Source organism: Lucilia cuprina, chromosome 3 (assembly GCF_022045245.1).
Source record: "Lucilia cuprina isolate Lc7/37 chromosome 3, ASM2204524v1, whole genome shotgun sequence".
NCBI classification, from domain to species: Eukaryota; Metazoa; Arthropoda; class Insecta; order Diptera; family Calliphoridae; genus Lucilia; species Lucilia cuprina.
This window is the reverse complement of record NC_060951.1, coordinates 12,951,325-12,972,816: the sequence shown is the minus strand read 5'-3', so window position 1 is coordinate 12,972,816 and position 21,492 is coordinate 12,951,325. Positions and strand designations below refer to the sequence as shown.

Genomic DNA, 21,492 nt, shown 5'->3' with positions numbered 1-21,492 from the left:
ATTGAAAGAAGGGAATTTTGAATAAATATGGTAAAATTTGCGAAATATTAATTTATCCAAACATTTTCGTTCATTTTAAAATAAATTTTCTAATTTTAGTTCAAAATTATTCTCCACACGAATTTTCAATTTTTTTATGAAAATAATTCGAGAATAATTAAATTTTATAAAAATGTTGTAGTTTTATTTAATCATAATATAACTAATATCATTATGTTTAATTTCGCAAAAAATTTAAGAAAAAAATAATACGAAAGGTTTTAGTACTCTCGTAAAAATAGAAAAGGGTTTTATTAAATAATATTTCGTATTATACACGAAATTTTTGTAAATATTACGAAAATAGGAGTTACGAAATTTTTTTCGTAAAGTTGAGCATGTATTATTTTCAGTGTAGAAAATTCATTACAGACAACATATTTGGAGTACATCAAGGTTTGGTGAAAACCAGTGAAATTTTCATAAGAGTGTCATTAAAAGAATGTGTTTTATCGGATTTTAACAGCTTCTTAAACCAAGTTTACTTGCAGTTAATAGTTGCCAAAAATGAACAACATCCCTTCATTGACACGCTAATGTAAAATTCATAGGTTTTATACCCGAATATGAAGCACCTCGAGTTACTACTTCTAATGAAAGTACTACATCTTTTATAACACTTTTTTTGCTGAGGGTATTTGCAGATCAAGGAGATATTTAGGCCTATTAATATGTGCCACAACGCTATAGATATTGAGCACATTGTTCATGCGACCATCGCTACCTCTTTAATATAAAAAGTGGAACACCGTATATTAAATCTATTTCCAGTCCGCTAAGCATGGTGCCAGCTCTTGCCAAAGTGTCAGGAATATTATTGCCATACGAACTTCCGTGTCCCCTGACTCAAATTAAGTTTGAATATTTAGCCACCACGTTGAGAGACTTCCGTAATTTATGAACAGTTCTAGATGTGGAAAACACACCAATTAGGGATTTAATAGCTGATTTTTCCCTACAAATTTTAAAAGATGCGTTCAAATTAGGTTTTTGTTTACTTATTCTTTTCAGGGTTGTTAAAATGTAAGACTAACTATCACTTGAAAAAAAATTTAAAATTTGCACTAAAATTTTATGATCTGTAATCCTAGTTTTAATTGCTAAAAGAAGTTATTTACTTTTGTATACATCATGTTATTTGACCTATATTATAAACCAAAAAATTTTAATTCTGAAAGTTGAACTTTTGAATTTCATTTCTCCATGTGCAAACATTATGTCATCAATATTTTTATTGATACTCCTGGAAGTCTTAAGTAACAAAAACCACAAAAATCGAACAACATTTTGTTTGGATTTTTGGTGTGATAAACACAAGCCAGTTTTTGAAAACATGATAATTATCTAAATGTTTTTTATCGGAGTTTCAGTTTTCATTTTATTTAAGATTTTTTTGTTTTTTTTTCATACATAACTTAACATAGAATTTGAAATTTACAATATTAAATATTGAATTTGTTTTTATTACATTTTCTTTTTTTTTAATTTTGTTAATATTTTGTTTGCTATTTTGTTTGTTTGTTTGTTTGCTTGCTGGCTTACTTGCTTGTGCTAGTATGCACATGTACATACATACAATACAATACAATTTCAAATATTTTCGCTTTTTTTCATACAATCATTTTTAAATATTTACTTTATTTGTTTTAAATATCTAATACCGTCTCTTGTTTAGGTGTTAGAATGTGTGTATTTTGCATCTTTTTTCTTCATTTTTGTTTCAGAATATATAATAAGTAAATAAATAAATATATTTAACGTATCTTTTGATCTTTTGTATGCTTTATATATGCATGTACCATTATATGTATGTATATTTGTTGATTTTTATCGGTCGGTCTGTCGTTTGTATGTATGTATATGTAGAAGTATGTGCAATAAGTATTTGTATTATTAAATGCGATTTTTTATTTGTTTATTTTCTTTTTTTTTAATTTTTGTTCATGTACCTAATAGACTTTTACAAAATTAAAAAAATTTAAATGGAAATATATAGAATAGATAAATAGAGTAGGAGAGGGAGGATCTGGTGTAAATTAATAAATATAAAATAAATAACTAATGGTATCAGTGTACGTATGTTTCGACATACATACATATACACAATAAAATAATAAGATCTATTTGACAATCAATCAAACAATCAATGAATCAAGACATAGTACATATAGATACAAAATAATTGCAATATGGAGAAGGAAAAAACAATTACACTCACATAGATATAATAAACTAAAAACAAAAAAAAGGAATCTTCTCAACAGATCATCAGGATAAAAAAAGCTGCTCAATGTGTAGTAGAGTGTAGGTGAATACATATACTGGACTATATATGAATTTCTACTACATACAATATATAACTAATTTAATTTAGAGTTTTATTTCTCGTTTTTAGTTCATTTTTTGTTTTGTTATTTTTTTGTTTTTGAGTTGTTATTGTTGCAATTGCTAGAGTCGCATAAATAATCATCGCAAAATAGTATACATATAAATAATAATAAATATGCTTAGTAAAAAATATATGTATGTATATTATATATTATGATTAACATATAAGTTGGTTTGTTTGTTTGTTTTCCTATACATAAACAAATAGGCATGCCAAGGAGGAGGATTAGAAGGATGTGTAGCAACCTGCACATTTATGCTTCGTTTTAATTATATATGTCTGTATATGGTTCATCATCAGTTGTCTCTTAATTATCATCCAAAAATAACATAATAATAATAATATTTATCTCCTTATTATAACTGCCTCAAACTTAATTTGTTGTCCGATTTTGTTCGTTCATTGAACAACACAACAGCCCTTTTTCTTGTTTTTCTTTTCGTCTATGACAACATGACTAGCCGATGTAGGTCCAGGTACCACTTGCTTTGAGACTTGAGCTGATGATGTAACACCTTTATTTTCTGCTGGCTTTACTGCGCCACCACCAGTTGTTGCCGTAGATGTTGGTATTCTGTGTGTACCATTCGTTCCATTTTGTGCGGACTGATTTGGGGATACCTTTGTCAAAAATTAACAATAAGTTATAAAATAACTTTGAATAAATATTTGATTTTTTCTTAATTTCACTTACATTCGATTTTGTTATATCTTCTGTTACCACTGTTCCATTGCCAGCCGTACCATTAGTCTGTGACTTTCCATTGCCTATCGCATGTTCTTCTGTTGGTGTTATGGGTTTACCACCTAAAATATAAGAATGTTAATGTGTTAAAAATGTTAATTTTAAAATTTTCTAAAGTCGTTTTGAAACTATAAATTAAAAATTGTAAAAAAATATAAGCAAAAAGAACATATTCTTTGCTTGTATTTTTACTTTACAAATGACATCTTTATGATGTCAACCCAGCCACACCGACTTTACACGTGTCGCTGCTACAACAACAGTGCTTCAAACTTCATGATAGCATATCATTAGAAAAATGTAGTTTATTTTCGGAAACTCCTTGACAAGCAGGTTGATGATTTTCAATGTGTATTCTGGAAAAAAAACTAATATTTAGCCCCATACCTAATCCAGGAAAGGGTATGTAGGTCAGAGAGAAAACACCACAGACCGATATTGATTTTACCATCTGTGGTGAAGATTTTCTCATCTTCCACCCATCGCCCCAGCATATATAACTCAAAATCTGTAGTACATCACTAACACCTATTGTCACACTGATATAACAGAGCTTAAACCGGAAGAGGATTTTTGAAAGGTTAATCCTGGTGGTAATAAACCAGTCTAATGTGTGAATGATGTAGATGAAAAAATTATCAAAGCCTCATGTAAGGTTCGGTCAAATTAAGAATAATTATACACCATGAAATGGATCCATTCTAATTCCGTTCTTAAAAAGTGAAGATCTATGAAAAGATCTAACTACACTCGAAGACTTGATATTCATTATGATTCTCTTCGTAAGAAATGAAGATCCATAAATAGAGAATATAATTATAAAAAATATAGAAGATTTCTGGGATTTCACCGAAATATAATATCAGCATAGACCGAGAAATCCATAACATTTAATCAGCTTGTGTTCCCATAATGCTTCTGAATCAACTGTCTAGACTCTAGACCTCTCTACTTCTCACATAATCAAGTGTTTAGGTCTGTTAAGGCACCTGTTTCCTACAATTTGTCAATGGGCTTATGAACTAATTCAGTAGGAAAAGTGCATTTTTATTGGTTTGGACATCAAAGCAAAACCCCTAGGTTAAAAATTGTATGATTTTAACTGTTGCAACAACAATAAGATAGCCTTAAATAATACCTAATCCTAACGAAACATCATCCTACACATTTCGAAGTAGAAACAAGCGCTCAAAGCGCCTGCAGGCAGCACCTGGGGAATGGACAAAGAAACCTTGTTGGCTACCTATAAAACAATTGGCCAGTCAGTCGTCAATTATGTTGCTCTAGTGTGGTCTCCCTCGCTGAGTGATAGTCAGTGGAGAAATATTCAAAGCTGCCAAAATGCTTCCAAAAGGACTGTAATGGTCTGCATGCAAATAACCTCAGAGCACCACGAGGAAACGAAGGTCCTCCTAGTCAGGGAACATAATGTCATGTAGACCAAACAGGTCATCCAGGGATGTCATCCCAACTTTAACATTACACAGTTGGATGCTTCCCCGAGGCATGTCAGCAGCTTTTAACGAAATTCATAGGGACGCCATCAATAACGCGGTTTCAGGTTACCGCGTGAATATCGTGCTTAGAGGTCGGCCACCGCTCATAGCAGATATTAATAAAAAGAACCTGCTGAGGAAAACAAGAGTTGCTCTGGCACAACCGAGATCGGGATGGAGCAACAGACTCATAGCCTACTAGTCCTTCATAGACCGTGACGTCCTCAATATATGCCTAGCATGTGGAAGCTGTCAACAACAACAAAAATCATCCTATCCATTCCAGTTGTATTGATCAGGTAGAACGTATATAAGCATAAAAAATGTTCTAAAGATAACTTATTATTATTATTTACTAACCACTTATCATTTTAACAATTTCATCAGCCTCTCTAGATAAATCGCCGCCAGGGCGAAAGGGATTATCCCAACCGGAATCAGTACTGTAATTAAAAAAAGAAATTACAATAATATATTAAATATTCTATTAGATAAACTAAATTGAGTTTTAGCACAAACCTTTGTTGCCTGTCATAGCCAGGTATTGGTGATGCTGTCGTCATGATGTCTTCTAAATTACAGTTATAGTTACTTAATGAATTATCTAAATTATCTTCAAATTTCGTAAAATATTCGGGAGGGCAAATTTGTTGTGGTTGACTACTTTGGTATATTGATACACGTACTATAGAGCGTTCCGACCTGTAAAAAAAGAACACAAATTATAAATTAAAAAAAGAAAAAAAATAGGAAAAATTAAATTGAAATTATTAGTGATATTTTTCATATTTATGAAATCTCTTAGTTTTTATCTTTAACAAAACAATAAGGGCAAGTTTTTCTGATAAAGATAATCTTCATTCTTTGGTTAAACATGGTTTAATATATGTTTCGTGTTTTTCAGTTATCATTACAGTTACATATTATCTTAGTTTAACTGAGTGTAATTGGCCAATTAAACTCAAGTTATAATTGAGAAAACACAATTAACAAAAACAATAAAACAATGATTTCGGAAGAGCAAAAACTTAATATTTTAAGTAAATTGCAATTTTCTGATTTGTTTTGTTTTATTTATTATTGTTTTAAATGTTTATTTAACATTTTTCCAAAATTTTCCATTTTACAAAAGTATTGTTTGCATAAACAGCTGTTCATTGTTTATGTTCTTGAGTGAAAAGTTGGCAAAACTAACAAAGTTAACTGAGCTTAAATCCAAAACTGAAAAACACAATTATCGGTTAAAGTACGCCTAAAATTGTTCTGAGTTTAATCTAACAGCAAGTTAAACCTAGTTTAAATGAGGAGTAAGAAACCCGCCCTAAGTAAATCGGGTCAAGTCCAATCTTAAAATTGCAAATCAAATTAAAATCAACTTATTTTGGAAGAGAATATTGTAAAGAATACTGTAAGATATTATGACCAGGCAATATTTAAAAAAGAGTTTTTTCGATAGCTTTTTTATTCTTTGGAGTAGCGTATGGGCTCTTCTGTAGACTGGACAACAATCTATCTATAACAAATATTGATTAGTTTACATTGATGTTCTATATAAAAATATAGATTTGGTAATCTACCGGGCCTATTGTGCGCTTCTTAACCAGTGCCACAGGTGGGAATCGAACCGTCTACCAGACTAGAATACTCTCACTAACCTACTGAGGCTTCCATTTTAGAAAGAAAATGTGCAAATACTTTTGTTTTTGTTCCTGTTTTATTTATGTTATATACAATTTATATGCAATAATTAAAACTTTCAATAGATTAAAACAAAATATTTTCATGTTCTTATTATAAATTTCAATTTCAAGAAGCCTTAAAACAGAAAAAACATAAACACACAATAATATCTAACTGCCTAAAGGAGAACTGTTCTTGGCATGGAGTAGAAATATATATTTTTTTATTGCAAACAACAATCATACAAACGTAAAATACACTTATAAATTGTACGATTGCAAATAAATTACCCATTGGGTTGATTCAACTGCCAAAGGATTTAGCAATTATAGAGCAACGGCATTGAATCTACTTGTATTTCCTTGATAGCCTTCCAAATCAGCCTCCAAGTGTGCTTTAGTTGTTTGTATTCTCACTATTTATGCATTTACCATATATTGTGTGTTGTTAACCTTGAAATACCTGATTTGGCGTATGAATCTGTGTCAAGTGAAACCAAATAAGGACATTACATTGAATAGTCTCTTATACACAAGGACGCATTCAATTGTGCAAAATCCCCCATATATTAAATAATTCCCAATTGCAATTTTATTGCAAATTAAATGTTGAAATTAAAGTGAGGAATTGTTAGAGAAATAAGCATTTATTTGGAGATTTCTAATAGCACAACTTGTTATGTTTGTAGGAATGTTTGACTTGCTGATAATTTGCGGTCGATCGTTTGTTCTAATGGAAACTACAAAAACAAAAAATTGCATAACTAAGTATTCAGGTAAAAATAATCAAAACACCAGCAGCGCAACCAAATTACGGAGGAGAGTTTATTGACAATTAACCGAGTGGGAAGTGAGAAGGTGAGAGCAGCAGTAAATAAAATGAAAATATTTAGTATATTTATTTACATTTTAAATAAATAGCGTCATCCATTGGGGAATGTGAAAATACTTAATGCTCTATATTTTTTTGTTATTTTAAAAATAGCCACATTTGTTGGTGCGTATTTATATTTAAACATTTAGTGAAATAAAAATACATTTGAATTTGGGATGACTAAGAGATTTTAGAATTGATTTTGATGTGAAACTATAGAACAAATGTTCAATTAGTTCGATTATTGTTATTGTTAAATGCTCAAAAGTATTTTTTGTAAAATTTTAAAGAAATCACATAAATAAAAATTACTATTATATCCTCTAAGTGAAAGTTTCTTTTTATAGATTTTCATTAAATTTTCAATCACTGGGTGGACACGGGACAGTCCACCACTCTCATTTATATATATCGAATGTCTAGTAAACTTGCATATTTCCACACAACACTTCGTATCTCCCGTCACATCTATTCACTTCAACCATCCATCTCTTACGTCAGATACATCATATCCAAAAGACAACACATAATTCCAATGCTTAATCTCAGCATTATCAGTTCATACCCAACGATTATGACGCAGCCTACCCTGTGGTTTGTAAGTCAATAACGATAACAAAAACTTGTCATGAAAAGCTATTACTTCCCCGTGAAACAGAAACTTATTATGGAAAAAAACAATTCCAACCAACTGTCTTTTCACTCAACTAAATAACCAGACAGGAAAAAGTCCTGCGGGCAACTGGCCACCCTTAATACCAGATTATCTGGTGCTCTGGTTCGATCCAATGTCAAATCATACCAAGGAAAGGCCAAGGAAACATTTTCCCCCGTGTATTGTAATAATACAAGATGAAGATCACTAATAGAAAATAAAATATTTAAAAACCCGTATAGATTTTCCCGTAGTTTTAGTTAAATGGATCCATTTTTAAAATTTGTTGATATCTGATACAGCCTTTTAGGCTGTGAGTTGATCAGTGTTGCCAATTTTTTCACAATTTACCGTCGAATCATGTCACAAAAACTGCCGAAAAAGTCAGATTTAAGCTTTTGCTTAATACTTTAGAAAACGTTAAAGCTGGAGGTCCAACCAATGCGTTTTACGATTTCTCTCATCATACGCGTCTGTCACAAAAGTAGAAAGAATGTATCTATGTATTTGTATACTAGAAGTTACAACTGCAGAGAAACGCGAAGTTTGTAACTCGGAACACATATACCCTCATGGGATAGGTTTAAATGTATACAAAGTAGGGCAATTGGGGTATGTAAAAATAGAAAATATTCAATATTTAATTTTTTTATAAAAATTTTGACTGATATGTTACTAATAATAGAATTAAAAATCTGTTTGGAACTTAGTTTTATAAATTATCCAGATAAAATTTAAAGTTAAATCGGTAAATGACAAACATATGTATTTCTAAAAATGTCCCTATATTGCTTGGTAATCGTGGTAGATCCTTGCAAACGATAGAAATTTATCATTGCAAAGCAGTGTAAAAAACAAATCTGACAGCACTACCTCTCAATTTCGAACAAGTGCTTGCGTACTAAAAAAATAATACATATATACATATCCACATTTTGTTTATTCTCTCAATAATGACGATATTCTAACACATTATTATAAGTGTAAACTAATTTAAAAATATAAATAAAAAATTAACATTTAAAAAGTAATATTTACTACTTTTTGTGTTTATTATAAACAGTGGTTTTGTTTAAAATTCTTTATTAAATATTTGTTTTAGTTGTTAAAAAATTCAACAAATATTAAAATATAAACGTCATGCTTGAATCATAATTTAAGTGAATAAATACTTAATTGTCATTTTAATTTAAATTGGACAACACAATAATTTGGTTAAATTAAAAATGCGAATATTTTTCTATAGAATACTAGAAGCAAACTTTACTTGTCACAAACAAGTGAATATAAAAATTTATTTAATAAAAATCGAAGGCCGACACTTGTGAAAAATGTTACAAAAATGCCACGCCCTTTAGCCTGTGACTTGATTTAATTGCGAAAAAGCTAAAAAAAAAAATAAATACTTAAGCATGAACAAAACCGATATGAATGACTATAGTATGAATAAATTTGTTGGGATAGGGGGTTGCTTCATTGGATAGATGAATGTATAATACGTTGGTGGGCTCTTTGCTTTAGTTGGGTTTGATTGTTTTTTCGTTAAACAAGATATAGTGGCCAACTAACTCACCAGCAAAGAGGGTGTAGTTTGTGGTGCCAGTCGTTGGTGGGGTTGAAAGAGGAAAACAAACAAATAAATAAAAATGTGAAATATTCACACACTGATCTACTTTACTACAGCAACTACAATAGCAACAGCAATAATAACGAAAAATAATAATAAGACAAGTGAAAAACAAAAACAACTATTAAAATAACAAAAAAAAAAAAAAATACTGAATGAATAAATGGGTGAATGAATAAATGAGCGAATATGAAGAATTTAATGTAGGAAAATATTTCTGAAAATATGTATTAAAAGGGAAACACGTATGAATAGTTGTGCAATACAATACAATCATCTATCCAGCCAGCTTTTCCAACCCATCCCTTCCATCCCTTCACAACAACAAAATTGTTTTAATATAAGCATTATTTTCGTGCTGCTGCTTCTTCTTGTATGTATTTGTATTTGTTAGCAGTAGCATGCAACATTTTTTTTGACACAGACTTTAATGGATAGTTTTCAGTTTTAGTTTTATTTTGGTGTTTTTATTTTTATTTATTATATTCTTCTTAAATTTTTATGTTTATTTTTGGAGTGACACACTATAGTATCTATTGGATATGCTTTTAGATTTTTATTGTATTATTGTCCTCTTTCTCTCTCTCTTTCTCTATAAGTGCTCTCTCAAACAACCAACAAAATCTATGTGGACAACTGTTATACGTGTGACAAAAGCACGCATTACGGAGTTTGCTCACAACAACAAAAGAAACTTGAAAAAAACGTCAACAAATGTAAACATGAAGAAGTGTGAAAATAACACTGCATAAAAATAATATATGGAAGAAAAATTTATTTTACAGTACATCACAAAATATGCAAATTTTAATACAAATCTAGGTTCATAGCTATATTCAAAAACGACTACGACAACACCCATTTTCTATAAAAATACGTCATTCTGTTTTAATTATAAACTCACATATGTATGCATATTTCAGGTCCTTCTTATATACTAAGACAAACTAGCCTGCTTGTCAATTGATTCCACAATATGTTATATACTGGGAAAATTTGGAATTTCCATTTGCTCTATTGACATAATGAAAACAGTTCACGATTTAATATAGGACCGCCAGAATACAGCTTTAATATTCTGTAAACTATTAAATCAGACATTACTGGAGCCCCATATAGTATCCACTTCAGGTGAATAGATCTGTTAATAGATTAAACTCTCTGTCTGTTGAATGCACAACAGGTTCTGGGGAAATTAGAATTTTCCATTAACTTAATTGATTTTATAATAAAAATATACTCGGCATCCCGGAAAACTGCTTTAATGGTGATACAAATATTAAGATTTTTTATAAAATTAATCAATATTTCAATTCTTTAGAGTTTGGCTCTAAGAACGGTTGTTTTTTTCTGATTGAGATAATTGACATTCTTTGTTTAAACCTTTACTTTCTTTATCTTAGTTTAATTGAGTGTTATTGGCCAATTGATCAAAAGTTAAATGATTATTTAAATTTTTTCTAAAATTTTTCATTTTACAAAAATAATATTCGCAACAACAAGCTGTTTATTGTTTACGTTTTCGACTAAAAAGTTGGCAATACTTACAAAGTAAAATGCTCTTAAATCTAAAAACACAATTATCGATTAAAGTCCGACTAATTTTTTTAAAGTTTAATTTAAACCCGCCTTAAGTGAAAACAATTCCATATTAATAACGATAAACATATTTATATTTAAAATAAATCTAAAAAATGGAAAGGATGGACCCATAAAGTCTATTCTTCTTTTCTGTTATTATTAGCACACGTGTTTATAAGAAAGAATCCCACATTCTAATATTAACAACACCAATACAGTGTTTTAATCTTATTTCAATAAAGGTTTGGCATTAGTTTAGCATTTAACATCAGTCCTTTCGTCCGTTTGGCTAAGATGTGCTCTAAGACCTATTTGTCCAGTCATTATTTTAAAAGACTAAGCTTTAAAAACTCTTTATTCAAGTTCTCTGCTATTAAAAGCAATTGAATTGTCTTTTTCGTTGCTAATAATTCCCCAGTGGTGTAGTGCCGATATGAAGAAAGTCGTTAATGCCTTTCATACAGTCTAATACTGCCGTAAACTAAACTAATTTAACTGATTACTTTATTGCCCTTGGCAGTCGGTTAACAATTAATCCAAGTCAGTAATATCACGAACTTTTGTTTACAACTTTAGTCTTCTGTTTGACCATGATTTTGCGAGATCAATGTTTCATAATTGAGTGGCATTCGATCGGAACATGTTAGGTTGTATATAACCGTCCAATATATACTAATGACTTCGCCTCATTTCATATATAAGTTTCGATAAATCTAAACCAGTGTTGTCAAGTGGAAAACATTTCTTTTTTGTGGGAATTCAGCCAAATTAAAAACGGTTTTTGATTTTTTTAATGAATTTTGAAATGTCTTTAAAATTAGTAGAATTATGAATTATTTTTCATCAGTGTAAAAATTATTAAAGATATTTCTGGCAACACTACTCACATGACTAATAAACATTCAATTTACTTTTTTATTTATTTAATGAAAATCATTACGATATTTTTAATAATATTTAAAATGTGTTCAAATTTGTAAATTTCGAACACTGTATAAATATTGTTGACATATGTTTTGCAAAAATTATATATAAATAAAAACAAAATAAAATAACGCAAATAATTAGCATAATTTTTTACGCCATAAAGTAATTTCAGTTCGTGCTCAGTTTTTTTAATGCAGGAAGGCTTAAGAAAAAACAGTTAAAATCTTACTGGAGCAATGTTATTTAATTTTTTAAACATAGGTTTCGTGATTTGTTTCTTTTAACAATTAAGAGGATTTTTTGTTTATATTACTACTCTATGCATTGAGCATAAAAACACATACATACATTAAATACACTTTCATTTTCTAAAATATATTTATAGTACATAAATATATTATGTTTGTGTATTTATTTCTTTTAAATTTTTAACAGAAAATGCTTTTTTGCATGCTTCAGCGAACGATGGGTCTTATGAATGAGATTTTAAAATTTTCTTTTCTTTTTGCTAAGCGGAAATTTGTATACAAATCATTTTGTTTAGAAAATGAATATTTGCAAAATTTTATTTTATATAATGATTTTTTTGACATTTGTAAATTGGCAAAGACATAAGAATTCAATAAATAAACATTAAATAAAATACATAATACAATTTATTTGAATATTATTAAGAAAGATAACAAATACGTATTTATGTTAATTTGCCGTGTTTATTAATCATTTTTGTTAAATAAGTAAACTAGTAAAATAAACAAATAAAGTGCAAATTAAGAAATTATCATGTATGTATGTATACATGGTATGTATTGAAATCAATTTAAAAAGAATCAATTGGAATTTTATAGAATTGATATTGAGTGTTTTTTTTTTAAATTAAATTTCTATAGTTTTTCACTAAAATTTGTTATATTTTTTAATAATATTTCAAGAAAAAATTAGTGTATAACAAAAGAAAGCAGGAAATTTTTAAAATATTCAGAATATAAATATATCCAATGTGTTGCCCTTTTTCAGCGTCAAAATAATCTAAAACGAATCCAACCCTGCTCTAAAGTGCAGCATATCCTAGAGAGAGTGTGCTGCATCGATAGAAACCGATAATAGTCGAACGGTTCAAAATCTGGACTACAAGGTGCGTGAAACAAAATTTTTCAACCACATTGATGAAATAGTTTTTAACAGCCGATTCCTAAACGCATGTTTTAGGGGTTTATCGGCCAATGCTTGTTTCAAACTAAAGATGGAGGTCCACACGTCGCGTTCTACGATTTCTCGCATTTATGTATCTGTCTAAAAAAAGTATTTATGTTTTTTTATGCTGCAAGTTACATGTAAAATATCATAGGATGCCTTGACACTACTAAATCTACTTTCTACTTTTATAAGCGTCAGAATGTGGCGCACGAACATTTCAGCTGATTTTGACAATTATTTATCAATTTTAATAACTTAAAACACGTTAAATTATGAAAAAAAATGTTGCGCAGGTTGAAGCGTAAAATGTTAAAAAGTCATAAAAGGCACTCAATGCTTTGGCGAAAAAAACGCTAGAATGGATCTACAGCATAATACATGCCTCGTACCAAATTGACACCAAAGTGTTTATAATTGTTCAATAACATTAGTTATCAAAGTATATGGATACGTACGTAAATGTTAACAAGCGTGTAAAGTTTCTCTGAAATGATCTGCCTATATTTTAGTATCTCTAGCTAAACTATGTAATGATGTCGATTCGGCTATTTGACCGGGCATCACATACGATATTTTACGTATCGAGTAAACATATTGGATCTGCTTACAAATGTTTTGAAATTTCTGTTTAAGTAGATCCCAATTTTTTTACATGTACTTGTTGAGTTCGACAACAATCTAGTAATACCTCTAATATTTAGTCTTCCAACTTCCTGGGCTGATCTAAGCGATATTTGAATTCTCTGTAAAAATAATTAGTTTTATACCGCGCACATTGGAACACATTCATCATAATCTTCGTTGAAAAATCGGCGTGTTTCTGCAGCTTCTTTTTCAATTAAAAAGCAAAGCTTTTCGCTCTTAATTTCGCATTATTAAAACTAACAATACTTTGTTTTAGTATTGGGGATAATGATTTCATAAAGAAATGTATTACTTGTAAAATTTAATAATTCTAATTAATTAATAACCAATTACAATTATTTGTAATTGTAATTGGAAGACTTTAATTACAATTACAAATAATGAAAGATATTACTAATGAAATGTAACCAATTACAATTACTTATAATTATAATTGGTATAGCTTCAATTACAATCTCTTATAAAAATTGTAATTGTAATCATTACCCCCAAAACTTACTTTGTTTAAACTATAATTTACATTAGCTAAGTGAGAATAAATGAAGAATGGAATAAGTATTGTTAAAACTTAGAAATCCCCAAATCTTTCTTACTATAGTTTTCAAATTTTATGTTATCAATTTTTACTAAATGACGTAAGTTTTTAGCACATTTAATTTTTCACACAACCAAAATAATTAATTTAATTAAAAATTAAATAAATAAAATTATTTATTTTTATTTTTATATGAATTTCACTAAAACTGGCAAAGAAAATAATGTTAGAACACTAAATTCCCGAACATCAAATCTAAACAAAATAAATCAATATAAAAACGTTAATATTTAAAATGCTGATAAGAAAAATAAAATCGATTTAACGACATTCATGATTAATCGCTGTATAAATGTTTTTAATTTCACGGCCTTGGCAATTAATCAGTTAATGTAAGAAATGGAGAAGTATTGATTTTTTATTTGGTAAACAGAACATGAATAAACGATTTTGGAATAATAATAATACTATTGGTCGATAGAAAACATTAATATATATGATGTATTGGATATTAAAACATGAATATTTTGGTAATTAAATACACAAATTTAATACAAGTATGACTTTGATTTTTTTTTCACTGAATGAGGTAATAGGAGTCATATTTTTTAAACCAATTGATTAATTAATATATGTAGTTTGTGTTATTCAAATATTAACCACTATTCCCAGCAGTTCTACAAATAGTTGAGGTATCCATATTGCTGGAGTCCATTAAACTCTGCCTTAACCATTACTTTCACTGGAGTTTTAATGTTTGATTACTTAGCTGGTATCTATTTCTAAAGTTCTAGATTATTTTTACACTTAAAGTGTCACAAGTAATCTTTAGTGGTGCTAAGTAATCTAGAATGTAACCATTTTCATTTTTTTCACAATTTACTTAAAAACTTTTATATAGGAAGTCATTCGTTAAAAAATGAATTCCTTAACCAATATTGACCCTTTATATAGTAGTTGAAAACCACACGGGACTGTCTTGCAGAACTGCTGGGTTATTTCTAGCATATTTTTTTTATTAGTGGAATCACTCACACGCACACTCACACATGGAAACTCACACTATTTGTTAGAATATTAAGAGTATAAGAAACAGAGCAGGCAGTCATTCAGTCAGTGGTAGATTTCATTATATTTTTTGCGATGAACTCAGCACTCAACACTCACAACAACTGTATTTTTAATTCAATTTTTTTCATTTCATTTGTTTTATTTAAAAACGCCCAAAATCAATATAATTTGAAAGCTTTAAAATATAATTAATATATTTTTTTTTTCATTTATTAATTTTTTTTAATATTAATCCATTTTTTCTTTTCAAAATTTTAAACAAACAACGCATTTGTTTTTGTTTTAATTAAACATATTTAGTATATGTTTTGTATTTATGTATATACGTATATGTGTGTATATAATATACTTTTTAATATAAATAAAATACATATACACTTGTAACTGTGTTTTTGCGCCTTCTGTTATTGAAGGAAGAAGAAAGCAAGAAAAACTTACACTTGTTTCCAACTAGGAGTATTTTTGTTGTTTGTTTCCTTATTACTTTCTTTCCTTCCGTTTCCTTAGCAAAACGATAATATTCTCAATTCGACACACTAATTGAAATCAATGTTTATAACAGATACAGATACAGTATGTATGTATGTATTTATGTTGTGGTTGTTGGTATTTTTTTTTCTTTTGCTGCTGTTTGTATGTACGATAATGTATATTTAGAAGGTTATTTTGTACAATATTTTATTACTATTGCTAGCAACAAAATAAATCCGCTCAAAATCAAAAGCAGGAATATAAAACATTAACCGTATTCAAATCGACTTTTATTTAAATAAAAATATTTCATTTATTTGTTATAATATTAATTGTGTGTGTATGTATCTATGTAATATATTTTGTTGTTCACTTTATTTTTTATTTGAAATTATAAACACGCAATTTGTTGGCGAAATTGCTTACAATATAAAGATGATGTTGTCGATGATGACGATTTGAATATGTCAGAAACAATTAATTAATTTAATTTTATTTGAACTTCGGTTTAATTGGACAATTTGTGACCCGTTCGCGTAGTGTACGTGCGTTCATCTATTGTGTAAAATATAAAACTGTATGTCGTCTATCATGATGTATTCTCTCTCAATATAATTGAAAATATTTATTATATCCCCTACTCTCTTTATCACTCTCACTAGATTTTTATACATTTCTCATTATAAAAGTTGCCAGACCGTCTGCTTCGTATAGTTTTTACAATAAACATAATAACAAATAAGTTTTATTTACACACATTGACATTTAAAGAGTAATTTAATGTTAAATATTTTGTATTTGATGTTAAGTATACGTCTGTCGTCTTGTTGTTTTTAACGTCATGTTACTATCAGTTTGATATTTTTGTTATTGTAGAATGCAACAGGGTGGCATCATACAGCATGACATCACTTTTTTCTACCACAAAAGATACACACTTACGACAAGTATCTTATAAATTGTACATAAATAGAGATTACACGCTTAGTTCAGAGAGAGAGAGAGAGAAAGAGAGCTAGAGAGTAGAAGAGATAACTTTAGGAGAACAAACAGATTAAAACTGTTATACAAATTTTAGCTACAATTCAACTATTATATTCAATAAGAACAAACATTACTCCCAGCAAAATATTTAATTGACATTTATTTTTTTAAAGGCTTTTAACATTTGGTATATATTAACGAAAATATTATGGAGGCCACAATTTATAAAAAATTATTGGTCTTACATACCAATTGGATTAAAATCATTTTCTGATTGGATTATACTATATCCATATTAACCGTTAATCATGCCACTTTTATAAAAGAAAGAAATATTATAAATGTGATAGAAATCGGTTCATTAGTTTACTTAGACTTTTTGAAAATTTTGAAGGTTAATGAATAAATCATAAATCTGTTTAAATATTATTCAAGACCTTTCAATATCAATATTAAAAGGTACTTTACATTATCTGATTTTGTGTTAATACAAATTATTATTAACCAAGTATGAGTGTATAGTGTATAGTGTATAGTCGGGCATAGCCGACCATATGATACCCTACAACGGTCAGTATGTTAAAAATGGGGATTATTTAAAAAATAAAGCATTTGATTGGTTTTTTAAATCTGTTCCGAAATATTTTTACTTATTTTTGGCAAAAAATTAGATTTTTTACAAGGGGGCTCAAAGTGGAGTAGAGGAAAATATGGGCCTATCCTTATAAATGTTAGTAAAGGATTTCACGTCTACTTTAAAGTTATTTATGTAGAATTTAAAAGTTTTATTAGTGTTTATAAGTGAATTTTGATTTCAAGTCATTTTCTGAAAGGAGTTTGTATGGGGGCTAAGTTCAAATGATAGGTTCAAATGAGGCTCGATCATTACAAAAATCGGTAATGTCATTAAAAGTTCTATAAAACTAAGTTTTGCCGAATTTTGTTGAAATAATAGAACATTTAACATAATTATGAGTCCGAAGATTCTTTTCGGGGGTACGTTTGTATGGGGGGCTAGGCGAAATAATGGACCGATTTTATCTATTTTCAATAGGCTTCTTCCTTGTTGCCAATTTTTATCAAACTATCTAGAAAATTGCGACCTGTACCTTGCGCCAGCCATCAAGACGGACATAGCTTAATTGACTCAAAAAACGATTCTAAGACGATTGGTATACTTTAAGGTATAGGGTATAACGAATATTTTTATATGTTACAAACATCAGCCCAATATACCCTCCCCACTAAAATGTACTGCAGTCTGAAAAACTAAAACATTTTGTAATTTGAAATGTATTAAGCTTTTAAAAAATATTTTAAATCTATTTCATTACAAAATACACAATTTATTTGTAGTTTTCTTTAGGATATTAATTTGTAAATTGAGTTTTTTTTATTTTTCACCATAATTTTCGTCATAATCAATTTTAAATTGAAAGTAAACCAAAAAAATGGGTTTCATAATACACGAATAAAAATTCTTCAATACATTTTGACAACAAATTTAATTTTGTATTACAGACAATGAAAAACCGATATTAATACAAAGTATTGTAATGTAAAACCCCCTTAATTATACTAAATTACCAATATTAATCTCTTCCAATGATTGTCCGATATCTCTGACGTAAAGCAAAAACGAAAAAAGGTCTAGATAATCCTAACTTTACTTTGGTGAAAGAAGTTTTCGTCAAAACGACTCGTAGAGAATAGGCTGTTCCCAAAAGGAAGCAACCAAGAACATCGTACACAACAAATTGGGCGCTACAGAGCAATGATTAGCCAGACTTGAGACAGACCCAAAAAACCACTAATACAGTCTAGGGAAAGTGGACTGACAGGACTGAGAAGATGCTTCCATAAATAATAGGAATAGGTATTTGTTTTTTATAGTAAAATATACAAAAAGGAAAAACATGTTGTTCGAAGCAGATGTTACTGAGTTGACCATGTTTCATCAAGTAAAACTCCGGTTGTTTGAAAGCGATCCCAATCGTCTTTGGAATAGTTAAGGTTGATACAATACTTACACTATAACGTCAGTTGTGCACCCTTTTTCATGGAAAATTTTTGTAGGTAAAACCAAAAAACTTTATATATTTTTCAATTAATATATTATCATCCGATGTTTAAAAGCTCAATTTCCAAACGGTAATTCCTAAGAATTATCCAATCAAAATTCATGAGGAGTGTTATATACAGAATAATAGCACTACCAAGACATTTGGATCTAACTTTGATGAAAACCTGACAATGGCAAAAAGTGCCAGTTTCATTGTCCTTTTCTTTTTTGTCTGAATCCGCAAGTTCAATTTTGTCCTGCTCTCTTTATCTAATATTTCATTCTTCCAAGAGGTTTTACGGTTTTAGATTTAACTTAAAATCGCCCTACTTATCTTTAGGCTGTCAGTAAACATGTTGATATGTTGACGCCATATTTATTCTAACGTTTACGCATTCCGTTTCTTCTATTTATAAACCCATGCCCGTGTCACCTCCCAGTTTGAGCCATCCGTGTAGCAATTGATATTTGATATAAAGTTTCGCTTGACTATGACGTTCTATATGGGATCAGTTTCCGACATGTTATGTATTAACTATAATTCCTTATTGCCTAAACTGTCTTCATTTATTCATTTTAAAAATACTTACGATGAAATGTATTTCTCCAGATATAGGTACCGTATTAATTAGATAAACAAAAATTTTTAAAAAATCTGATCGAACTGAGAATTTGAAAAAATGTTCTATGTTTTCACTTTAAGAAACAATTAAAAAGATTTGAAAACCACATTATACTAAGTATTCAGTTAGGGTAGGTTTGTACATATCTCACAAATAACTTAACATTTGATTCCCCCTACACTTATTTGCTTACAAATGTGCAGACATTTAATATTTTCTATTAATATAAAACTTATTGATTAATTTCTAATATACTTATTTAAACATATGAAAGTTACTCAGGTCAGTTTTATGATTACGCATATTTAAATATTTATATATAAAAGCTACCATAAACCATCAAATATATTCTAATTACTATTAACTACTTACTTAATAACGGTATGGTCAAAATTTAAATTTACTATTAAAAAAACTTTGTAGCATTTTGTTAATCAAAAAAGTGTTACATGTGTACTTATTTTATATGAATTATCTAAAGGAAAGTAATTTTATTAAAAAGTATTTATTTTATACATGCAACATAATTTCACACGTCATACTTACGATGAAATGTATTTATATAAAGAAAAGTTTATACACACATACACACAACATTAATTCAACAATTAAATTCTGTTGCATTGTAATTTAGTAAACACATTTTAATTAGGTAATAGAGTAGGCCACCACCACCATCATCATCATCACCACACTGACCACAGCTACAATAGTATTGTTTGGCGTAGTATGACACAATAGCATAAAACTACACCCAATCCTAAGTTGACAATATCCAATTCACTAATGGATAACAATGTATAAAAATATAAAGTGTACACATGCTTCGTAAAACTATAATATGTATTCTAGTTTATTTAAGTTAGAGAAGGATTATATTGGTTGGTGATTCAATTTTCGCAAACAGTCAAGTCTAAGAACCCGTTAAGACAGATACTTCAATCATCTGATAATAATGTAGTCTTACTACAGTCATCAGATAACTGAGTAGGTTTTTAATTCTAGGTTCATATAACTCACCAGTGTTGGTAGTTGAATGTTTCTCTTGACATCTAATGCCTGATACTCGCAGAGAAAGGGGGAAATTTTTGTTCTTTTTCCATATATTTGCAACTACAATAGGTAAGTGGTCATTGAAGGGATTACTAAACAAATTACTAATACTTTAGAATGCGAATCGTTTATTCGCATAGCATCGGTCTTTAATTGCTACTCACAAGAAAAAGTTAAAAGAGTCACATCGCAAATCCGATAAATTAGCATGAACTTAGTCCACTAATGATCGATTGTTTGAAAAGTTGTGTGAAACCAAAGATTATAAGATTTCATATTTATCATATCAGTAACGATGTTAAAAACAAGTCCATGTTCACAACTATCCTAAAATTCTTTATCCGATAAAGGAGGTAAGAAGGAGCTGGGAGACATTGGTCACAGATAAAAGATCACGATCAGGCGGGGGCTATCTAATCACAACACTAGATTCCAAGCGGAAGACCGATAGAAAATTAAATAGAATATGACGCGAAAAGATACGTTTTCAAAAGGCACATGTGTTAAAGGGAAATATGCTTGAGCAAGCTAAGCGGACGAATGCAAAACCATTCGACGTAGCAAGAGCTGAATTAAAAATTTGGATGAGACAATGAAGTACATACATTCACTTGGAATAAAAGAATAATGGCTAGAATCACTAAACAATTCACATTTGAATGAAGAAGTCCGGGGAGAGTATGATGGTACATTTTCTTAGTTAACACACAGTTTTTAGGCGGGTTTCTTGCTACTCAGTTAAACTAGGCTTAAGGTAGAAGGTAGATTATCTTCTGAAAACCCCGCCCTAATGGACACAACTACTTATACGAATTTAACGAACGGATATAGAAAAATGT

The 21,492-nt window shown here is 29.2% G+C and overlaps 1 protein-coding gene across 1 annotated transcript in view; it reads right to left on the bottom strand.

Annotated features, from left to right (window-relative positions):
• Positions 1-1,643: 1,643 nt before the first annotated feature.
• LOC111681049 (J domain-containing protein DDB_G0295729) overlaps positions 1,644-21,492 on the bottom strand; it is a 34,462-nt gene continuing 14,613 nt past the window's right edge. The window contains exons 3-6 of the mRNA XM_023442765.2: positions 5,189-5,371; positions 5,030-5,112; positions 3,123-3,235; positions 1,644-3,049 (exon numbers count right to left, since the gene is read on the bottom strand). Coding sequence (XP_023298533.2) covers positions 2,828-3,049; positions 3,123-3,235; positions 5,030-5,112; positions 5,189-5,371 — 601 coding nt within the window. The 3' untranslated portion in view covers positions 1,644-2,827. The remainder of the gene's footprint in view (positions 3,050-3,122; positions 3,236-5,029; positions 5,113-5,188; positions 5,372-21,492) is intronic.